Source organism: Schistocerca cancellata, chromosome 10 (genome assembly GCF_023864275.1).
Source record: "Schistocerca cancellata isolate TAMUIC-IGC-003103 chromosome 10, iqSchCanc2.1, whole genome shotgun sequence".
Taxonomy (NCBI): domain Eukaryota; kingdom Metazoa; phylum Arthropoda; class Insecta; order Orthoptera; family Acrididae; genus Schistocerca; species Schistocerca cancellata.
In genome coordinates this window covers 139553822-139574614 of record NC_064635.1, presented here as the reverse complement: position 1 = coordinate 139574614, position 20793 = coordinate 139553822, and the positions used below count along the sequence as shown (strand labels likewise).

General features: G+C 45.4%; 1 protein-coding gene and 1 pseudogene across 1 annotated transcript; both read left to right on the top strand.

The window, feature by feature from the left end:
- The first annotated feature begins 956 nt into the window (after positions 1-956).
- Positions 957-18040, top strand: LOC126106198 (ankyrin repeat and SOCS box protein 13-like). The gene is made up of 3 exons (XM_049912432.1): positions 957-1310; positions 15795-15894; positions 17478-18040. Exons 1-3 carry the CDS (start codon positions 957-959, stop codon positions 18038-18040), a joined length of 1017 nt encoding a protein of 338 aa, XP_049768389.1.
- On the top strand, positions 5882-5999 carry LOC126106930 (5S ribosomal RNA; annotated as a pseudogene).
- Positions 18041-20793: the final 2753 nt, after the last annotated feature.

Sequence of the window (20793 nt, the reverse complement as noted above, 5' to 3'; positions counted from 1 at the left end):
GGTTATTTCACGCAGTGTTGCTTGTCTGTTAGCACTGACAACTGGACGCAAACGCCGCTGCTCTGCGTCGTTAAGTGAAGCGGGTATTCCCGCAACACCCGTGACACTGCGGATCTCGGAATATTGGATTTCCTATCCATTTCCGAAATTGTATGTGTTCTGGCTTGGCAAGACAGCCAAGCCACTATGGTTGGTAGCCGAAAAGCACGCGTTTAAGCTCACGCAGTCTGGCGTGAGGTCTGGAACAGGACCATGTAATTAATCTAGCCGATAAGGTACGTTGCTGCTGGAATACTTAACTTTAATTCATAATTGGTGAACATCGGTCTGACGGTACATGCATCACAAGATAAATAGCAAATGATAATGGCGCCTTGCTAGGTCGTAGCAAATGACGTAGCTGAAGGCTATGCTAACTATCGTCTCGGCAAATGAGAGCGTATTTTGTCAGTGAACCATCGCTAGCAAAGTCCGCTGTACAACTGGGGCGAGTGCTAGGAAGTGTCTCTAGACCTGCCGTGTGGCGGCGCTCGGTCTGCAATCACTGACAGTGGCGACACGCGGGTCCGTCGTATACTAGCGGACCGCGGCCGATTTAAAGGCTACCACCTAGCAAGTGTGGTGTCTGGCGGTGACACCACAGTATGTCCCACGCGTCTAGCTCCAACTACCACTCTGCGTTCAAAGTCTGTTAATCCTCGTCGTGTGGCCATAACCTTCAGACATCAGTAACCTGAGTACAAATGACAATTCCACCAATGCACTGCCCTTTTATATCTTATGTACAAGATATGTACACTATCTGACATATATGTAAATCGCTATCCCATGACATTTGTCACCTAAGCGTTTGTTTAACATACTTATTGTTAAACATCTGTTCTACTACCAACCCAAAGAATTTTTTCCGCTCAAGTGGTGACAGGAATAGAACGTAAACCTGACTTCCACAGGAGATGCTGCGAATATGCCCGACGGTCCCGGTGATCTCCCGGGTGGCCTCGGAGGACCTCCGGCTGCCCAGGGGGCGGGTGCTGGTCCCTAAGGGCACCGTCCTGCTGTTGGTGCCCGGCATCACGCAACGCCTGCCACAGTTTTACCCACACCCTCTGAGGTTCGACCCTTCACGCTTCTTGGACGGCCGCAGAGGGGAGGAGCACGCGTGCAGCTACCTGCCGTTTGGGGTGGGCGCACGCAGTTGCGTGGGCACCCAGTACGCCCGTCTGCAGCTCAAGGTCTTCCTGGCGGAAATCCTGAGGCACTTCCGCTTCCTGCCGCACAGCCGCTGGGAGGACCTGGAGGACGCCTCAGTCTCCATCAGTCTTCACACCATGGAGCCGATAAGAGTCTCTTGCGTGCCTCTGCATCCATCTAGTACATAAGGATACTCTTTACAATTGTGAAGTTGGAGGTAAATAAAGAACAATGTTCTTGTCTAAGTCCACAAACGTTCCGAATATTTTGTAAATATAACTATCTAGATACCTTAATACATTTTTTTCATTTATTAAGCCATTTTGGCTACTGCCAACATCAAATATCATCAATTAAGATGAAAGTCAAATATTCAAGATTTTGAATACGACTGCGTTTCAGCAACTGTGCATGCAGGAGCTTCAGTGAATTAAAAATAACATCCAAGCACTTGGAAAATACAGGTTTATTAAGCCTTGTATGCGAATTTAAGGTGGAGGGAGTGGGGAGAAAGCAAAGAAAGGGAAGGGATTACTGATGTCAGCTTCATCGGGACATGAAGTGGAATTAACGATGACGAGTGAAAATGTGTTTGACCGGGATTCGACCCTGGGATCTTCTGCTGACTAGGCAGTTGCGCCATCCGGGACACAGTGTTACCGCATCTGCGCGAACCATCTGGGTATGCCTTGCGGCCGACCCTCATTCTCATCCAGCGCCACCTGGCCTGCGATAAACGCAGTGTTCTGGGCGGCGCAGTATTAACGCAACTGCCTTGTCAGCAGGAGATCCTAGGTTCGAATCTCAGTCCGACAGACCTTTTCAATCATCGCCGCTGATTCCCCATAATGTCTCGTTGCAGCTGACGGCACTGATTCCCTCCCTCCACATTCAATTTACTTGTAATGTTTCACAGTTGCGGAGTCCGCATGATGTATATTATTTCGGATATGTCGGAATGAACAGACACCACGCATGCCTGTAACATATTAAACCTGGAGCACGGTTTCGATGGTTTAAAACCGTCTTCTTCAGAAGATGTGGTACCTATTAACGACATTACGACATTGTGTAATGAACAAAGATAGTAACGTTACATTAAGCAAAATTACAGGAAATGTTACAAAAATTTCTTTATAGAAGCATACTCACATAAAATCACATTATCTTTAGTCAATGTGGGAGTCGTTGACTCTGTTTGTCAAATGTCATCTACATTTAAAATATATAACATACATGTAGTAGCCATCTACTGTAGGGCTTTGTCGTAAACCGCTCAATTTTTTAAACGTCATATATTTGACGCAGGATACAACAATATATAGTGTAACACTTGAAAGATTAGTAGGAAACCGACATTCAAATATGAAACGTGGCATCACACCCTATAGAGCGTCAATATCTCACGTTCAGAGCTAGTGACATGCGCTGACTGGTTGGAGAGCGAAGGCACTGCCCTTAACTTACGTCTGGTAGGTGACGACCCTGCGTGTCGTATATGAGCATAGGTGTAACATATATGTAACATATAGACTAGGAGGAGGGTGTTATAAAATAAACTATGGAATAGTAAATGAAGTTTCACTAACCAGCGTATATGCCTAGAAATCACGATGTTATAGGTACAATAAAAATACACTAAAAATAGAAAGGGATGGGGGAGTAGGTCTAAGACTGTATTTTACTACGGCTTACCGCGTCGGAGGTTCGAGTCCTCCCTCGGGAATGGGTTTCTGTGTCGTCGTTAGTGTAAGTTAGTTTATGTTGGATTAAGTAGTGTGTAAGCTTAGGGACCGATGATCTCAGCACCCTACCACAGATTTCCAAATATTTGGCATATTACTAAAATGTTGAATAGCAACCAACTGCGGATGCAAAGTGCATTGTAATATAACAAGAGACGTATTCTTACTGAACACAGAATTCTGAGGAAAACAAACACTATGTGGAAGCCAGTAGCGAGCTGTCTACTTGACTGTCGAAACGATGGTCAAGGTTTAATAAACATGTATTTGTAACTGGTTGGCTGCTATTTCTAATCCATTGAAGCTAAAAATTATTTTCTTAAATTTGGCTTGACAAGACGCTAATAACTTGCTGAATAAAGTTTATTGTCAGCATTAAAAGACTTTGCCTAACCAGGGCATCAACTAACAGCTTGGCTCAAAAAAATTATGCAGGGACACACGTTGTGGCTCAAAGATGATGCTAGTAAGGGGAACAATGCTTGATATTTTTTCGCTCTTCATTCGTATAAAATTACAGAGAGACTAACTTACAAAGATTGAAAGCCAAGATACAGTTATATGTCTTAAAAATAACAGAACTGGCTACTCAGTTAGTATCAATTAATCCATATCAAACTTCGCCATAAGTAATCATTAAATCTGCTGGACACCATCATTGCCTGGCAATACATTACACTGTAATAGGAATAGAACGTAAACCTGACTTCCTCAGGAGACGCTGCGCAGAACTGGCTACTCAGTATCAACTAATCCATATTAAACTTCGCCATAAGTAATCATTAAATCTGCTGGGCACCATCATTGCCTGGCAATACATTACAATGTAAACGCTCGCAAAACAAATTATAAAGAATAAAACCATCAAATTACTAAATTAAAAATTTCTGAAGGTCTTTCTGACCAGTTAAGAGAAGTGCTACTGCTTTCTGCTACACAGCCACATTGATGATCTGCAGTGCAGTGTTCTTCCTGCCAGCCTAAACACAGTGAAGACCATCAGCGTTCCCTACATGTCTCTGCAGGGCTCTAGCACGTAGGACCACGATCAACAGTTGTGAAGGTCGTCCCAACGTCCCAAAGTGGGTTTCTTTCAAGCCAGTTATCACCTGCAAGTAGCTAGAAGTAAACAATATCTGCTGCGGCCAATACACTGCGTAGATGATCTTGGTGCCACACTTACCGAAAGACTTCCCAAATATACAAAGGACAATCCATGCTGTACCAACATGATCGATTTCTCACATGTTCGAAACAGAAATTTACAGACATTCTCTTCAGAACATCAGAGGATTGTTGGGTCCGTTGCTGGGGAAACACAAAATGGCCTGCACGCTCACTGTACTTAACACGGCTGAACTTTTATCTGTGGGAAAAATTAAAATAACACTTCAAGAATACATTGGCTACTTTCGAAGACACGAAATGCCATATAAAGCATTCCTCTGCTGTTGCAAATCCAGAGGAACTTCAGCGTCCAGTACCGCATGTCTGGAGTCACTTTTAGTGTGTACTATCACTTTGAGCTAATGGGGACCCAAAGACTCGAGCACTGCTGTGTAATGTATGGCACAAGTGTTCTATGACGAGTTACGTTTACAAATGAGCAACGCTTTCTTAGAATTCTCCCAGTAAACCAATGTGGACAGTTCTCCTTCCCTACAACCGACTTCACGAGGTCGTTCCACATTGTACTTTGTGCAGTGTTACGTTTAGATGTTTAGTCTACATGACTGTGTCAAGCAATTAACGCTGTATTCGAAACCTTACACGACTGCTTTTTTTCTACTAATCTGCACCAACTTACATTTGTATACATTTACAGCAAGCTGCCATTTAGTACACCAAATGTAAATCTCGTGTAAATCATCCTCTGCAAACAGTGGGAGACTGCTGCCCACTCTGATACGCCACACCAGGTATGTATACGCAGAGCGTGAGCGGTCCTGTCACACATCCTTGAGTCACTCCTGGAGGCAAACACTCGCCGTCCAGGACAACGCACTGTATTCTCTTACTTAAGAAGTCTTCGAGCCACTGTGATATCTGAGAATCTAATCTCTATGCTCGGACTTTTTCTGGTAGTCTGCATAGGGGAAACCGTGTCAACCGATTTCCAGTAATCTAGGAATACGGAATCTGCCTGTTGCCCTTCATCCATGATTCGTAGTATATCTTGCGACAAAAACGCAAGCTGAGTTTCGCACGAGCGATGCATTCTAAATATTTACTAACCTGTGGGAATAGGTTTTCTGTCTCAATGAAACTTATTGCATTCGGAGTCAGTATAAGCTCCAAAATTCTCCACCAAACCGATCTTAAGGATATTCGCTTGTAATTCTGCTGGTCCGTTCTGTCACCCTTCTTGTACGCAGGAGTCACCCGCCCTTTTTTCCAGTCACTTGTCACGTTCTAGTAGGCGAGAGATACGTGATGATTGTAAGCTAAGTAAGGGGCCACTGTGGAAGAGCACTCTCTGTAGAACCGAATGGGATTCAATCCGACACTGGCGACTTACGTGTTTCCAACCCTTTTAGTTCGTTCTCGGCACCAGAATTATCTATTTCTATGCCCTCAAAATAGTAGCTTGGATAACATCAAACGGTGGTATGTCTTCACGATCCTCTTCCGTGAACGGTATTTTAAACGTGAAATTTAAAACTTAAGGTTTCCTTTCGCTATCTTTAGTTGCCACACCAGCCTGTTCGACGACCGACTGAATAGCAGCCTTCGACGCGCTTGGCGATTTTATGTAGGATCAGAATTTTCTCGGGTTTCGGCAACGTCTTTAATTAATATACGACTGTGGGAATTGTCGTACTCTTCACGTATTGATCTTCTTATGGACACACGAAGTAAGTTTTGCCTGTTGAAATTTCCGTGCTCTCTTTCTTACCGGGAACTGAACAGTGTCTGTTTCACCAGCACTTCCTAAATTATTTGGCAACGGCCTTGCCGCAGTGGATACACCGGTTCCCGTCAGATCACCGTAGTTAAGCGCTGCCGGGCGTGGCCGGCACTTGGATGGGGGACCATCCGGGCCGTCATGCGCTGTTGCCATTTTTCGGGGTGCACTCTGCCTCGTGATGCCAATTGAGGAGCTACTCGACCGAATAGTAGCGGCTCCGGTCAAAGAAAACCATCATAACGACTGGGAGAGCGGTGTGCTGCCCACACGCCCCTCCTATCCGCATCCTCAGCTGAGGATGACACGGCAGTCGGATGGTCCCGATGGGCCACTTGTGGCCTGACGACGGAGTGCTTTCCTAAATTATTTACTATGCCATGAAGGGTCTTTTACATCCTTAATCCACTTACTCTGCAACGTATGGGGTTATAATGTTTATAAAAATGTCCTTATTTATTTAGTGCTATCCAACTTTGACTCAGTTTACTGCGCGAATAATACCCCCAATACCGTTTGCATCAGTTTTGAATAAAAATTTGTGTTAGTAAAAACTCTTATTCTCAATATGTGGTTTGCTACCTACGGAAATCATAGTAAATTTAATTATGGTATATAATGAGATCACAAATTTATTAATTAAAACAGGATGAGAAGTTTTAGTAACCTAAGACATCACAACACCAATCAAAGTAACTTTCTAAACTAACTACCATATCATTGGCACAATGGAAACTTATCGCGCCCCTTTCCCTAAATTATTTTGGTTGCTACTCGTTCCGCAAGTCGTTGTTCTACTGAAGCTCCACCTGGACAGAAGCAGGGTCAGAGAGCTCAAGCAAAGAGCTAGTGTAACACGTACCCATTTACAAATACAGACCCCTACTTTGCCAGCTGTTTGCACTAACATCACGGCAATTCAGTGTGAAGATCACGACGGTCGTTCCAGGCACCGGCGTGATGTCGTCTTTCCCCTCTGAAATCTCGACTTTATCTAGAAACGTGGACGTGATTTCCGTCCTAAAACTCCTGACCGTAAGTTGCTCAATTGCGAAGTCCGTCACGAGTCGATACACAATCGACTTGAACAAATGCCAGGAGTAGTGGTAGACTCAAGCGCCCGCAAGCAAAGGAACACTTAATATCGCGTTAACTATGTCTACGCCTCCACTCATAGACGTGACACTCCGTGTCTGCCCAACACTACACCAGAAACCAGTGTCTTCGACCACTTCTTGCCGTCAAACTTCCCAGTTCCTCTCACATGTATCCCTACGTGTTTTCGACCAATCAGGACTCTGAAATTTTGCGCGGTTCTTCCTCCATTGAAGGGCGCGTCGTATTTGTGTCCAGTTCCAACCGTTGTATAGGCGCAACGGCGAGAAGCAGTCTCTCTTTGTCTCGCATGTACGTTCTCTCCGTCTCCTTCCTCCTGTGTGGTCTCAGGCTCGTCCAGTGCCCACTTCGACCACTGGCGACACTCTGCAAACAAAGAAGCCGCCTTGTGAATCTCCGGCCTCCATCCGGCTACCTCCCTTGTTGTACAGCTCAAAACAGCTCGCCCCTGTGTCCGTTCAAACTAACTTCCCAATGATAACATGCAAGGTTCCCAAAATCTTACGTACCAGTATGAACCTTGGTTCTGCTATCAGTACTATTCTGCCAACGGCTATACCTGGTTGCGTGGTATTTGTCATTTGCTTTCTGAACCAATCTCGTGTAAGGTGCTAAAATTTGCCACCTTACAACCCTGGACATACTGCTCCAGAGCAATATTCCAACCATTCGACGGTTCGTTATTTAGATAGTTTTAACAAGTGCGTGCACTAAAGTGTTACAGGATTTCTCCACATGGTATTACTATCTTCATTACCATGAGAAAGAGAAAAATTTGGAAGCTGCACCTACCATATTTATTAGTTTTTCGTAGTAGTTCTGAGATCAATAAGAAATCTAGAAATCCTACACAAACTAAGTCCACAGATTTACAGCAAAAAATGTCTAAAATTATGAACCATTGAAAAGTTGGTGTCGGTAACTAGAATTGACCTAGGTCAATTCTAGGTACCGATTCCAGCCATTCCATGATTCATTAAGTAGATAGTTTTTTCAGTGCCTGTGTGCACTAAAATGTAGGCTAATATGATTTCTGCATTTGTAATTGATCTCAGAACTACTGCAAAAGTTACTAATATTGGAATCGGTAACTAGAATTCACCTATATAGAAGCTCCGCTCTAGTTACCGATTCCAATTTTTGTTTTACACTGCAGTAGTTTTAGAGAGCAATTACAAATATAGGAACGGTATTACATTTCAGTGCAGACAACTTCAAAAGTAATTTACATATGAATCATGGAGCGGTTGGAATCTCTAACTAGAATTTACCTACATAGGTTAATTCTCGTTTTTGAATCCAGTATTCTTCATTTTTTCAAATATTCGTTCGTTATGTCCAGGCTTTTCTTTTAGAATTTAGTAAGTCCGTTTGTCCACATTTTGTGCTACTATTTCGTATTTGTCGTCATTCATTTAATTTTACCATTTTTTTGAAACATTTTAGATTCTCCCCGCCCAAAACCCGCACTTTCTTGCGCTTCACCCGCTTCACCCGTTAGATTCAGTAATTAATATAAGATAAACGGGAAATACGGAAGCGTCCGATCTAACCCGTCGGCTTTGACCCATGACGTCACAAATATAGCGGAAACGACAATTCCAATATGGCGGATATAGAAACGTTGCATATGTATCACAAAGACGAAAACACATAGAAAAAGAACACACACAAAGGTTTCACAAGAACAATCTGCTAACATTGATAGCAAACAAAGATAATAATAAACAAGTGGTACTCAAGGCCAGGCAGGGGGGGCTGCGCCCCCCCCCCCTGACCCCCCCCCCCGCCAAAAAAAAAAACTGGGTCAACAGAAGCGTCCGATCTTACCCGTCGGCTTTGACCCGTGACGTAAGCGTGTTGTGGTGTGTGACGTCATTACGGCGCGGAGTTTGATTTGCGATTGTGGCGTGTTTGTAGATGTCTTGTTTTTGTTTGTCGTGCTCTCTGGTGGTGTGTTCATGGTTTTCGTTTGTTTCGTTTGTTTCGTGTGGTGGGGTCAGTTTTCTGTTGCTCAGGTGTTGGATTTGAAGCGGAATTTCTATTAGTGAGTTAATGGTTAATTTAATGCTCATTGCTGTACGTCGGGTGAGTTTGTTATTGAGTGTATTTGGTTGTGGTTCGGTTGATCTGTAGCGTAGCCCTGAATACGAGGTTAGGTTGGGAGTTTTTTTTTGGAATGCGGCCGCGGCAGCGGCCGCCTATGATTCGAAAATATTGATTTGACACTAATGAACATGTATACGTAATATGAAGCAATTTGATGAACATATTGATCTGTAGCGTAGCCCACTTGAGGTTAGGTTGGGAGTTTTTTTTTTTGGAATGCGGCCGCGGCAGCGGCCGCCTATGATTCGAAAATATTGATTTGACACTAATGAACATGTATACGTAATATGAAGCAATTTGATGAACATATTGATCTGTAGCGTAGCCCACTTGAGGTTAGGTTGGGAGTTTTTTTTTGGAATGCGGCCGCGGCAGCGGCCGCCTATGATTCGAAAATATTGATTTGACACTAATGAAGCCTGTGGGGGGATGGGGGGGCACTGCAGACTCCCCCCACCGCATAACGACACATGATGATCAAATTTTGAAAAAAAATGAAAAATTTTTTCCGTACCTGCTAAACTGCATAAGTGCCGATGTATGTAGGTGTAAGGGAAGCTTTCGTTTCTTAGTTTTCTATTGGGGGATGTGATCGGTAGGTTCTGTTGAGCTATATAGGTTAAGGGAAGTGTCCGATTATGGATAGGAATGTGTTTTTTGGTATTTGGTCAGTTTTGTGATGTTGATTTATTTCGTTGTTTTGCGTGGTTTTGAATGGCGGTCGGTGGCTACATTTCTGTATATTTAGTTTCTCCGCACCCAAAAACCCCTAATTTCCCACGCTTGTCCCGTTACAGTCATTAGGCTTTTTGTGAAACTTGTGTATTTCAGTGTTTACAATACGTATGCGATGTTTTTATATCCGCCATATTGGAATTGTTTATAGTCGTTTCCGCAGTATTTGTGACGTCATGGGTCAAAGCCGACGGGTAAGATCGGACGCTTCTGTATTTCCAAAAAACTCCCAACCTAACCTCGTATTCAGGGCTACGCTAAAGATCAATGTGTAGGTCAATCAAAAGATAAAAAAAGAAACAAATAAAAAAAAAGAAAAAAACCATATTGATTCATTAGACATAACGAGTAGCGACAAAACATATAGACCATAAAGATTGAAATGACGTCACACACCACAACACCCTTACGTCACGGGTCAAAGCCGACGCGTGAGATCGGATGTTTCTGATTATAACAGTATGAGTTTGTGGCGACCGCTACTCACGTCGATTGCTGTGTCCGCACACGTTAGTTCCGTTCGCACCATCCATAGATACAGTTGTGTCACGAATTCAGTGACTGCACGGCAACAAACGAATGGCGTAAACCGCCAAGTTTCAATTCGCCGCTTGGAGCACTGAATAATGTTTTTGCCTACTCCTTAGAGTTATAACCTTTGTTTTTATGTTTATTCTGTTCCTTGGTTACTGTTTTTGTTGTTTACAAGTCACCTATAGCTACTGTGCTTCTTTTTCTGTAATACCAAGTAATAAACCGTTCAAGTATATTCTCAGCGCGTGTTTGAATATTTATTAAGTACGGGTAGCTCTACATGACGAAAATATACCCATCAACTTCGCCATGCGCTTTACTGTAATGCAATTTAAAGGTTCTCTGTGTTTTTCTAGTCTAGGGGACTGATGACCTCAGATGTTAAGTCCCATAGTGCTCAGAGCCATTTGAACCATTTGAACTTACTTCTTTGTAAACACGATGTTGTTTATGATACAAAATGACGTTTAGTTTGGTTTCAACTAATGTAAAAAGTATACACCGGAAAGCTAAAATCATTACGACCATTGCTCACAGCGACGTTCGATATCGCCTGGTGGCGTTGCGGGCATGTGACGTGGTAACAAAAGTGCGTAAGCGGAGCAGAAACGGAGGGAGGATTATCCTAGCAAAGATATGGACTGCAACTGGTGAAATCCGTCGAGATCATAAATATCTCTGGAGCGAGCATTCACATGCGCAGAACAGATTTTGTGTTGGCAACATACATTGCCGGCCTGGTCACGTGTTCTCGGGACGTCGTGTGTTTGTCCGTATAGCGCCGTGTATATTTAGAATGTCACTACATCCCTAGTACAGACGGATCTTTTCGTACATATCGTGGATTATTTATATATGTTGCGCAGACATTTTAACAGTGTCCATTTGATACCGGCAATAAACCAGCTACGTAACTTTTAAGGACAAGTGATATTGCATTCTGCTTCTTTGCGATAGGTGTCACAGTTCAGATGCACTCGATTTTTGGTAGTTTTCGGTACAATACGGCACTTTATAGTATTACAGAGCCTGACGTACATTTTTGCAGTGGTAGTCTTGCAAAACGACTTGACAGTACGCTAGTACTTTTGCAAGTGTCCGAAAAACACCGAATTTGCCACACATTAGCGATTATGTCCCTGCTAATTCGTCCTTTTTTTCCTGATATAGCTGCGTATTTATTTTCTCGTTTTTGCGATCTAAAGCACAATTTTTCTTACTGTTGACACTTTGAAGTATTTATTTAACGCATTTTACGTACTTGCTCCTAGTTTATTAAATAAATAGTAGACTGAGTAATCTATATACATAATCGACAAGTCACTGATAAATGCATGGAGGATAGTATTTGCTGAAACAATGCTCCCAGTTTATTAAATAAATAGTAGACTGAGTAATCTATATACATAATCGACAAGTCACTGGTAAATGCATGGAGGATAGTATTTGCTGAAACAACTCACCATTTCCTTTCCTGTTCCACAAGCAAATTTACGAGAGGAAGCGAGTGTTTGTAAGCTTTTGTACGAGCCGTAGTATCTATTATATAGTCATAAAATCGTAGAAAAATAGGTCTACAGAATCAAGCCTTAATTACAATGCTTCTCGAAATTTTTAACATATACAGTGTCTCTTACTAATATGATAACTATAATTAGAGCTAAATGGTATTTCCCCATCAAAAGTTGCTATCCCTCCTTTCAAATATTTTTTCTTTGTATCCGTAGCAGCAACAGTAAGTCACCATCGCTATTACACTATCAACAAACGGTGGAACCCAACAAAAACTCTTGTTATTACAAACTTCAAACGCTGCGGAAAGCACACACGTGCCGGTCGCTGTGGCCGTGCGGTTCTAGGCGCTTCAGCCTGGAACCGCGTGACCGCTACGGTCGCAGGTTCGAATCCTGCCTCGGGCATGGATGTGCGTGATGTCCTTAGGTTAGTTAGGTTTAAGTAGTTATAAGTTCTAGGGGACTGATGACCACAGATGATAAGTCCCATAGTGCTCAGAGCCTTTTGAACCATTTTGAGCACACACGCACAGCGTAGTCCCGAGAACACGTGACAATCCTGGTTTAATGCTGACAACATTTGCAGAACGCAGTGCTCACTCGAGAGATATTTACTCTATGGTAAGCGACTTTATAACAGGGCAGATTATTATTATGCAGAGCCTGTGAGCGAGTTTCTCAAAAACAGCGAAGCTGGTCGAATGTCCACATGATATTGTTGTGAGCATCTTCTGAAAGAGACAGAAGGACAGTGAAACTACTACTAGGCCCTAAATGGTTGGACGTCCACGACTCTTCACAGAACGTGGGGTTCGGAGACTGCCGCGCAGGATTAGCCGAGCGGTCTGAGGCGCTGCAGTCATGGACTGTGCGGCTGGTCCCGGCAGAAGTTCGAGTCCTCCCTCGGGCATGGGTGTGTGTGTGTGTTGTCCTTAGGATAATTTAGGTTAAGTAGTGTGTAAGCGTAGGGACTGATGACCTTAGCAGTTAAGTCCCATAAGATTTCACACACATTTGACCATTTTTTTGGTTCGGAGACTTGTCTGCTCTGTGAAGTATGATAGAAGGTAATCTGTGGCATCTCTGCCGAAATAGCAGAATGCTGGTGTACGTGCAAACGTTTCTGAGCACGCCGTTCATCGTACGTTGTTCAACATGGAGCTCCGCAGCGGACCACTCCTACACGTTCACATGTTGGCCAAATGACATCGTCAGTTACCTCTACAATGGGCAAGGGACCATCTGGAGTTGGCCGTTGGTAAATGGAAACGTGTCGACTCTTCGGGTGAATCACATTTTGCTACAATACGTCGATGGTCGTCTCCACAAACGCTGCCTTCGAGGTGAACTGCGGCTCGAAACATCCAGCGCGCCACTGATGCGGTGTGGTGGGAGCAGTACTGCGCTACGCGAGACAATCTCATCGAGATAAGAGCTTGCATAGGAGGGACATGCGGTAGTAATCTAAAATACGCTGACAGCTGCGAATCACCTGAATCGCATCATGCTTGATGTCTTCCCCGACGGTGATGTCACCTTTCAGCCGTAACATTGTATGTGGTTTGAGAAGCATTATACTGAACTCACGTTTTTGTCTCGGCGACCAAATTCGCCTGATGTAAATCCCACGGAACTCATCCGTGTGCTATCGGACGCAAATCAGCGGCCTGTTATTTACGCGAATTACGTGACATGTGAGTACAGATCTAATGCCACAAACCTCCACAAACCTAAAACCAAACTGTGTGATCACTGGTACGCAGAATCAGTGAGGTATTTCTTTCCAGCCTCGCCGGGTAGCCACACTGTAAGAGCTTCCCTGCGGCGGTTAGTGCGGCTTCCCCAGTCGGAGGTTCGAGTACTCCCTCGGGCATGGGTGTGTGTATTGTCCTTAGCCTTAAGTTAGTTTAAGTTAGATTAAGTAGTGTGTAAGCCTAGGGACCGATGACCTCAGTAGTTTGGTGCCATAGGAATTACCGCAATTTACCAAAAAAATTTTCTTTTCAGAGATGGTCAAACAAGCTATGGGGCAGTTGGTGATAGTGTTTTGGTTCATCCGTGTACTTTTCTTTGTTCACTACGTTTACGAAAACTGCGTATCCTCATGCAGTATAATACACTCCTGGAAATGGCAAAAAGAACACATTGATACCGGTGTGACAGACCCACCATACTTGCTCCGGACACTGCGAGAGGGCTGTACAAGCAATGATCACCCGCACGGCACAGCGGACACACCAGGAACCGCGGTGTTGGCCGTCGAATGGCGCTAGCTGCGCAGCATTTGTGCACCGCCGCCGTCAGTGTCAGCCAGTTTGCCGTGGCATACGGAGCTCCATCGCAGTCTTTAACACTGGTAGCATGCCGCGACAGCGTGGACGTGAACCGTATGTGCAGTTGACGGACTTTGAGCGAGGGCGTATAGTGGGCATGCGGGAGGCCGGGTGGACGTACCGCTGAATTGCTCAACACGTGGGGCGTGAGGTCTCCACAGTACATCGATGTTGTCGCCAGTGGTCGGCGGAAGGTGCACGTGCCCGTCGACCTGGGACCGGACCGCAGCGACGCACGGATGCACGCCAAGACCGTAGGATCCTACGCAGTGCCGTAGGGGACCGCACCGCCACTTCCAAGCAAATTAGGGACACTGTTGCTCCTGGGGTATCGGCGAGGACCATTCGCAACCGTCTCCATGAAGCTGGGCTACGGTCCCGCACACCGTTAGGCCGTCTTCCGCTCACGCCCCAACATCGTGCAGCCCGCCTCCAGTGGTGTCGCGACAGGCGTCAATGGAGGGACGAATGGAGACGTGTCGTCTTCAGCGATGAGAGTCACTTCTGCCTTGGTGCCAATGATGGTCGTATGCGTGTTTGGCGCCGTGCAGGTGAGCGCCACAATCAGGACTGCATACGACCGAGGCACACAGGTCCAACACCCGGCATCATGGTGTGGGGAGCGATCTCCTACACTGGCCGTACACCACTGGTGATCGTCGAGGGGACATCGAATAGTGCACGGTACATCCAAACCGTCATCGAACCCATCGTTCTACCATTCCTAGACCGGCAAGGGAACTTGCTGTTACAACAGGACAATGCACGTCCGCATGTATCCCGTGCCACCCAACGTGCTCTAGAAGGTGTAAGTCAACTACCCTGGCCAGCAAGATCTCCGGATCTGTCCCCCATTGAGCATGTTTGGGACTGGATGAAGCGTCGTCTCACGCGGTCTGCACGTCCAGCACGAATGCTGGTCCAACTGAGGCGCCAGGTGGAAATGGCATGGCAAGCCGTTCCACAGGACTACATCCAGCATCTCTACGATCGTCTCCATGGGAGAATAGCAGCCTGCATTGCTGCGAAAGGTGGATATACACTGTACTAGTGCCGACATTGTGCATGCTCTGTTGCCTGTGTCTATGTGCCTGTGGTTCTGTCAGTGTGATCATGTGATGTATCTGACCCCAGGAATGTGTCAATAAAGTTTCCCCTTCCTGGGACAATGAATTCACGGTGTTCTTATTTCAATTTCCAGGAGTGTAATAATAATGGCGTGTGACGAGGGCCTCCTGTCGGGTAGACCACTCGCCTGGTGCAAGTCTTTCGATTTGACGCCATTTCGGCGACTTGTACGTCGATGGGGATGAAATGGTGATGATTAGAACAACACAACACCCAGTTTCTGAGCGGAGAAAATCTCCGACTCAGCCGGGAATGGAGCCCGGGCCCTTAGGATTGACAGCCTGTCGTGCTGACCACTCAGCTTCCGGGGGCGGACCTCATGCATTCAAAATGTCTGTAAAGTAACTCGGATATATGCTGACGTTACACATCTGTTGCAAGGCCAGTTCTCATCCTTTACTGACTAAAAATGTGTTACAAAGTACCAACATTAATCAGTGATGTCAGTGTATTCACTCTGAAAACTCAATGTTGTTTACAGGTGGCGATGCTCATATGGCGTAAGCAGGTGGACACGCCGGAAAGGTTAACAAATATTGGATCTCCAGCACTGGAGGAGCTCGAGAACACCACTGGAAGTGGTCAGCTGGACGAGTGTAGACATATACTTCACAAAGAAGGGTGACGCCAACATATAAGAAGGCTAGAAGGATGGATCCTCAAAATTACAGACCAATATCCTTAACATCGGTTTCTTGCAGGATTCTCGAACATATTCTCAGTTCGAATATAATCAATTTCCTTGAGACAGAGAAGTTGCTGTCCATGCATTAGCACGGCTTTATAAAGCATCGCTCTAGCGAAACGCAACTCGCCCTTTTTTCACATGATATCTTGCAAACCATAGATGAAGGGTATCAGACAGATGCCATATTCCTTGACTTCCGGAAAGCGTTTGACTCGATGCCCCGCTGCAGACTCCTAACTAAGGTACGAGCATATGGGATTGGTTCCCATGTATGTGAGTGGCTCGAAGAGTTCTTAAGTAATAGAACCCAGTACGTTGTCCTCGATGGTGAGTGTTCATCGGAGGTGAGGGTATCATCTGGAGTGCCCCAGGGAAGTGTGGTAGGTCTGCTGTTGTTTTCTATCTACATAAATGATCTTTTGGATAGGGTGGATAGCAATGTGCGGCTGTTTGCTGATGATGCTATGGTGTACGGGAAGGTGTCGTCGTTGAGTGACTGTAGGAGGATACAAGATGACTTGCACAGGATTTGTGATTGATGTAAATAATGGCAGCTAACTCTAAATATAGATAAATGTAAATTAATGCAGATGAATAGGAAAAAGAATGCTGTAATGCAGCGCTTGACACAGTCACGTCGATTAAATATTTGGGCGTAACATTGCAGAGCGATATGAAGTGGGAGAGGCATGTAATGGCAGTTGTGGGGAAGGCGGATAGTTGTTGGTTTATTGGTAGAATTTTGGGAAGATGTGGTTCATCTGTAAAGGAGACCGCTTATAAAATACTAATACGACCTATTCTTGAGTACTGCTCGAGTGTTTGGGATCCCTATCAGTTCGGATTGAGGGAGGACATAGAAGCAATTCAGAGGCGGGCTGTTAGATTTGTTACTGATAGGTTTGATCATCACGCGAGTTATGGACATGCTTCAGGAACTCGGGTGGGAGTCTCTAGAGGAAAGGAGGCGTTCTTTTCGTGAATCGCTTCTGAGGAAATTTAGGAAACGGCATTTGAGGCTGACTGCAGTACAACTTTACTGCCGCCAACTTACATTTCGTGGAAAGACCACAAAGATAAGATAAGAGAGATTAGGGCTCGTGCAGAGGCACATAGGCAGTCATTTTTCCCTCGTTCTGTTTGGGAGTGGAACAGGGAGAGAAGATGCTAGTTGTGGTATGAGGTACCCTCCGCCACGCACCGTATGGTGGATTGCGGAGTATATATGTAGATGTAGTGCAGCAGCTGGGAAAAGTAGGTGTTGCTGCGATGCTGTTCGAGGTATTTGGTGATAAGATGTTGCTCGATGCAGCGAAAAAAGGCGACGCAGAGTGTGTACGGCAGTTGATCGAGGCAGGGGCTGACGTTCACTTTCAGACCAGTGATGGTGCTAGAGCGATACATTTCGCCGCAGTTGCTGGCATTGCTGACTGCATAAAACGGCTGCTGTCTGCAGGCGCTGACGTTGTGTTAAAGACAAGGCAGGCAACAGTCCACTGCACTACGCAGCAGTGAGGGGCAGCGCCGAGGGTGTGCGGCTACTGTCGACCGCTGGTGCAGACGCGCTTCTCGAGGACTCGCAATGTGTAACACCACTGGTTTCCACTGTCATGTTGGGGAATGCAGAATGTGTCAGGCTGCTGGCTTGTGCAGTGAGAAACCTGGAGTCCACAGATCTGCAAGGTTTCACAGCAATGCACGACGCTGCACTAAATGGCGACGGTGAAAGCCTGAAGCACCTGTTGCGAGCGGGCGCTCGCAGCAGCCCGGTGACCAGTAGCCTGAACACGCCTCTGCACCAGGCAACAGTCGCAGGTAACGCCGAGTGTGTGAGGGTGCTGCTGCAGGTGGGGGCGAACGTGGCGACGAGGGACGCCGACGGCTTCACCGCGCTGCACTTCGCCGTGCTGGGCGGCAACCCGGACTGCCTGAGGCACCTCCTGGCAGTGGGCGCCGATGTCCGGGCGCAGGAAGCTTCTGGTTTCACGCCGCTGCACATTGCGGCGGCGGCGGGCGCACAGGATGCCGTCAGGAGCTGACGTGAACCAGAAGAACAAAGTCGGCCACACACCACTACACCGCGCAGCATCGCACGGCAAGGCTGAGAATGTGAAGCTGCTGCTGGACGCCGGTGCTGACGCTCTTGCGCAGTACTCGGAAGGTCGATGAGCCGTGGCGCTCGTTACTGACGCGCCAGTCTCTTGGATGTCCATTATCGATCCTTCGATGTTTCTTATCTTTGTTTGCCTTGTTGTTTTCCGTATTCGCAGGGCGTGGCAGTTGACGTTTGCTCGGGCGAACTGCTGAGACGCCGCGAGGTACGTGGTGGGAAGCAACCACGTATATGTGGAGTTGGTTGTACGCGGTCTGCCGGTTCAGGATGGAGGATATGTGCTGGCTGCCTGCCTGTCTGCTCTCCTGATTTTGCTCGCCGTGCCTTGCAACCGCCTAGTTTGGGTTGCTGCCTGGTGTATTCTACACGAGCCATACCGGACGTCCAGCAGAAACCAGCAGAAGCTAAGCAGCCTTGTGTTTGTTTAAAGAAAAGGAGCAAATGTATAAGGCCTTTTATAGCCAATTTTGGTGGCCCCTAAAGTGTGGCCTCAGCGGTTACACTGCCTTTGGGAAGAGCTAATTCTTTTAAATAGTTGGGGTTCCCTGTCCTTTATAACCTTTTGGGGGTTATATTTGAATTTTCTCTTTGGGGTTCCTTCCCTGTGCTTGGTTAAAAGTTTACTTATATAGTGGGAATTGACTCCTGGTTAAAACTCGGAGAAGGTGTTTGATGTTACTGCCGCTTCCAGCATCTGTCTTTTCAATTAAGTGTTGTCATCCCTTCGAGCGACCTTGTGTCACTCCTCATTAATTAATGCTGGTTTATATGTACTTAATTTTGAATTGGCCATTTGAATTAATATTTTTGAGCCCAGTATAGCACTAAGGCAACCTCATTGTATACCACCTTGTGCCTCGGTCTAGTACCTTAGTTTTCAGTGGCACGAGTTAGCTCGACTACCGGTTTTACTGATCTGCTCCCTTCAAAATCTTGTCTTGTATAAGTTTGCCCCATGTGTGTCTGGGAACACAGAGATGAGCTTTAGTGTGACTTCAGTGCTAGTCAGTTAATGGAATCTTCATTTTGCCTTGGCTTCCACTGAAGAGTTTGAGCGGAGCGTAATGTGTTTGATTTGTTATTCATTTAATTACAGTAAGTTTGTTTATTTAATGGGGAGCAAGACATTGAAAGACTGTTGGTATTAACTCCCCTAGTTGTGGGGTGTTGCTAATTCGTCCCAAATGGCCTACTACTTATTCAATGGAAAGGTTATTGATTAGTTGGTTACTGTGAGTACAAATTCACGCTATTTATTTGTTACCGAAATTGCTGAAGTGTCTGTGTCGTGATTCAATCACTAGCTACGTGTCTGAGCTAAATTGATATAAACCTTACATTGCCTCCTTAAAATTTGTTGCCAGCAGAAACCCTTAAGACAACTAAGTTTTGTCACTGCCCACCTTTACTGGGAGCAATATTTCATGTAGTTAAATTTTGTCTTAAAATGTGTATTTCTCTAATGTAATAAACGAGTGATAAAAAAGCAAAGGGGCCTGGTCCTTCCCATTGTGTCCGGTTTGTAACACGTATCAGTCGCACACCACTGCAACTGCCGGCCACCGGGACACACGCAGAGTGTGTCACGTTGCTGGAGTGTGCGATCCAGGACAGGCACCAATTACGTGAATGAAGATGGTCGTGCTCCACCCTACTGTGAAGCTGCATCTGGTGTCAAGATGCATGTTCCACTGGCGGAATTGAGTGAGGTGTTCAAACTTTACAACTCATCTGCAGGTCGTTTAGAATACACACTGAGATGTATATTCAGAAAAATGGACACTCGTTTCAACACCTCACTTATCTACAACCATACTCTGCAAACCACCACGAGGTGCATGGCAAAGGGTATGTCCCATTGTACCAGTTATTAGGGTTTCTTCCAGTTCCATTCACTTATGGTGCATGGGTAGAATGACTGTCTGAATCCCACTATGCATGTAGTAATTCTTCTAATCTTCCCCTCACGATCTCTATGTGAGCGATACGTAGGGTATTGTAGTATATTCCTAGAGTCACCATTTTAACCTGGTTCATGAAACTGTATTAACGGACTTTCTCGGGATATTTTAAGTCCACCTTGAAGAATCTTCCTATTCAGTTCCTCCAGAATCTTTGTGACACTCTCCCAAGGGTTAAATAAACCTATGACCGATCGTGCTGCCCTTCTCTGTATTCATTCAATACCCCCTGTTACTCCTATATGGTACGGGTCACGCACTCTTGAGCATTATTCTAGGATGGGTCGCATGAGTGAATTGTAAGCAATCTTCTTTGTAGACTGATTACACTTCTCCAATATTCTACCAATAAACCGAAGTATACCACCTGCTTTACACATGAGTGAGCCTATGTGATAATTCCATTTCATACCCCTACAAAGTGTTACATCTAGCTATTTGTATGAGTTGGCAGATTGCAACAGTGACTTACTGATATTATAGTCATACGATACCACGTTTTTTTCGGTTTGTGAAGTGCACAATTTTACATTTCTGAACATTTAAAGAAAGTTTCCAATCTTTGCACCACTTTGAAATCTTATCAAGGTCTGACTGAATACTTCTGCAGCTTCTTTCAGATAGTATTTCATTATCTAAGTATGGATACTCTGCCACCAGAACATCCCCTCAAACACAGCGTTGCATTCACCCCTAGGACTTTGAACGCTAGGCTTCT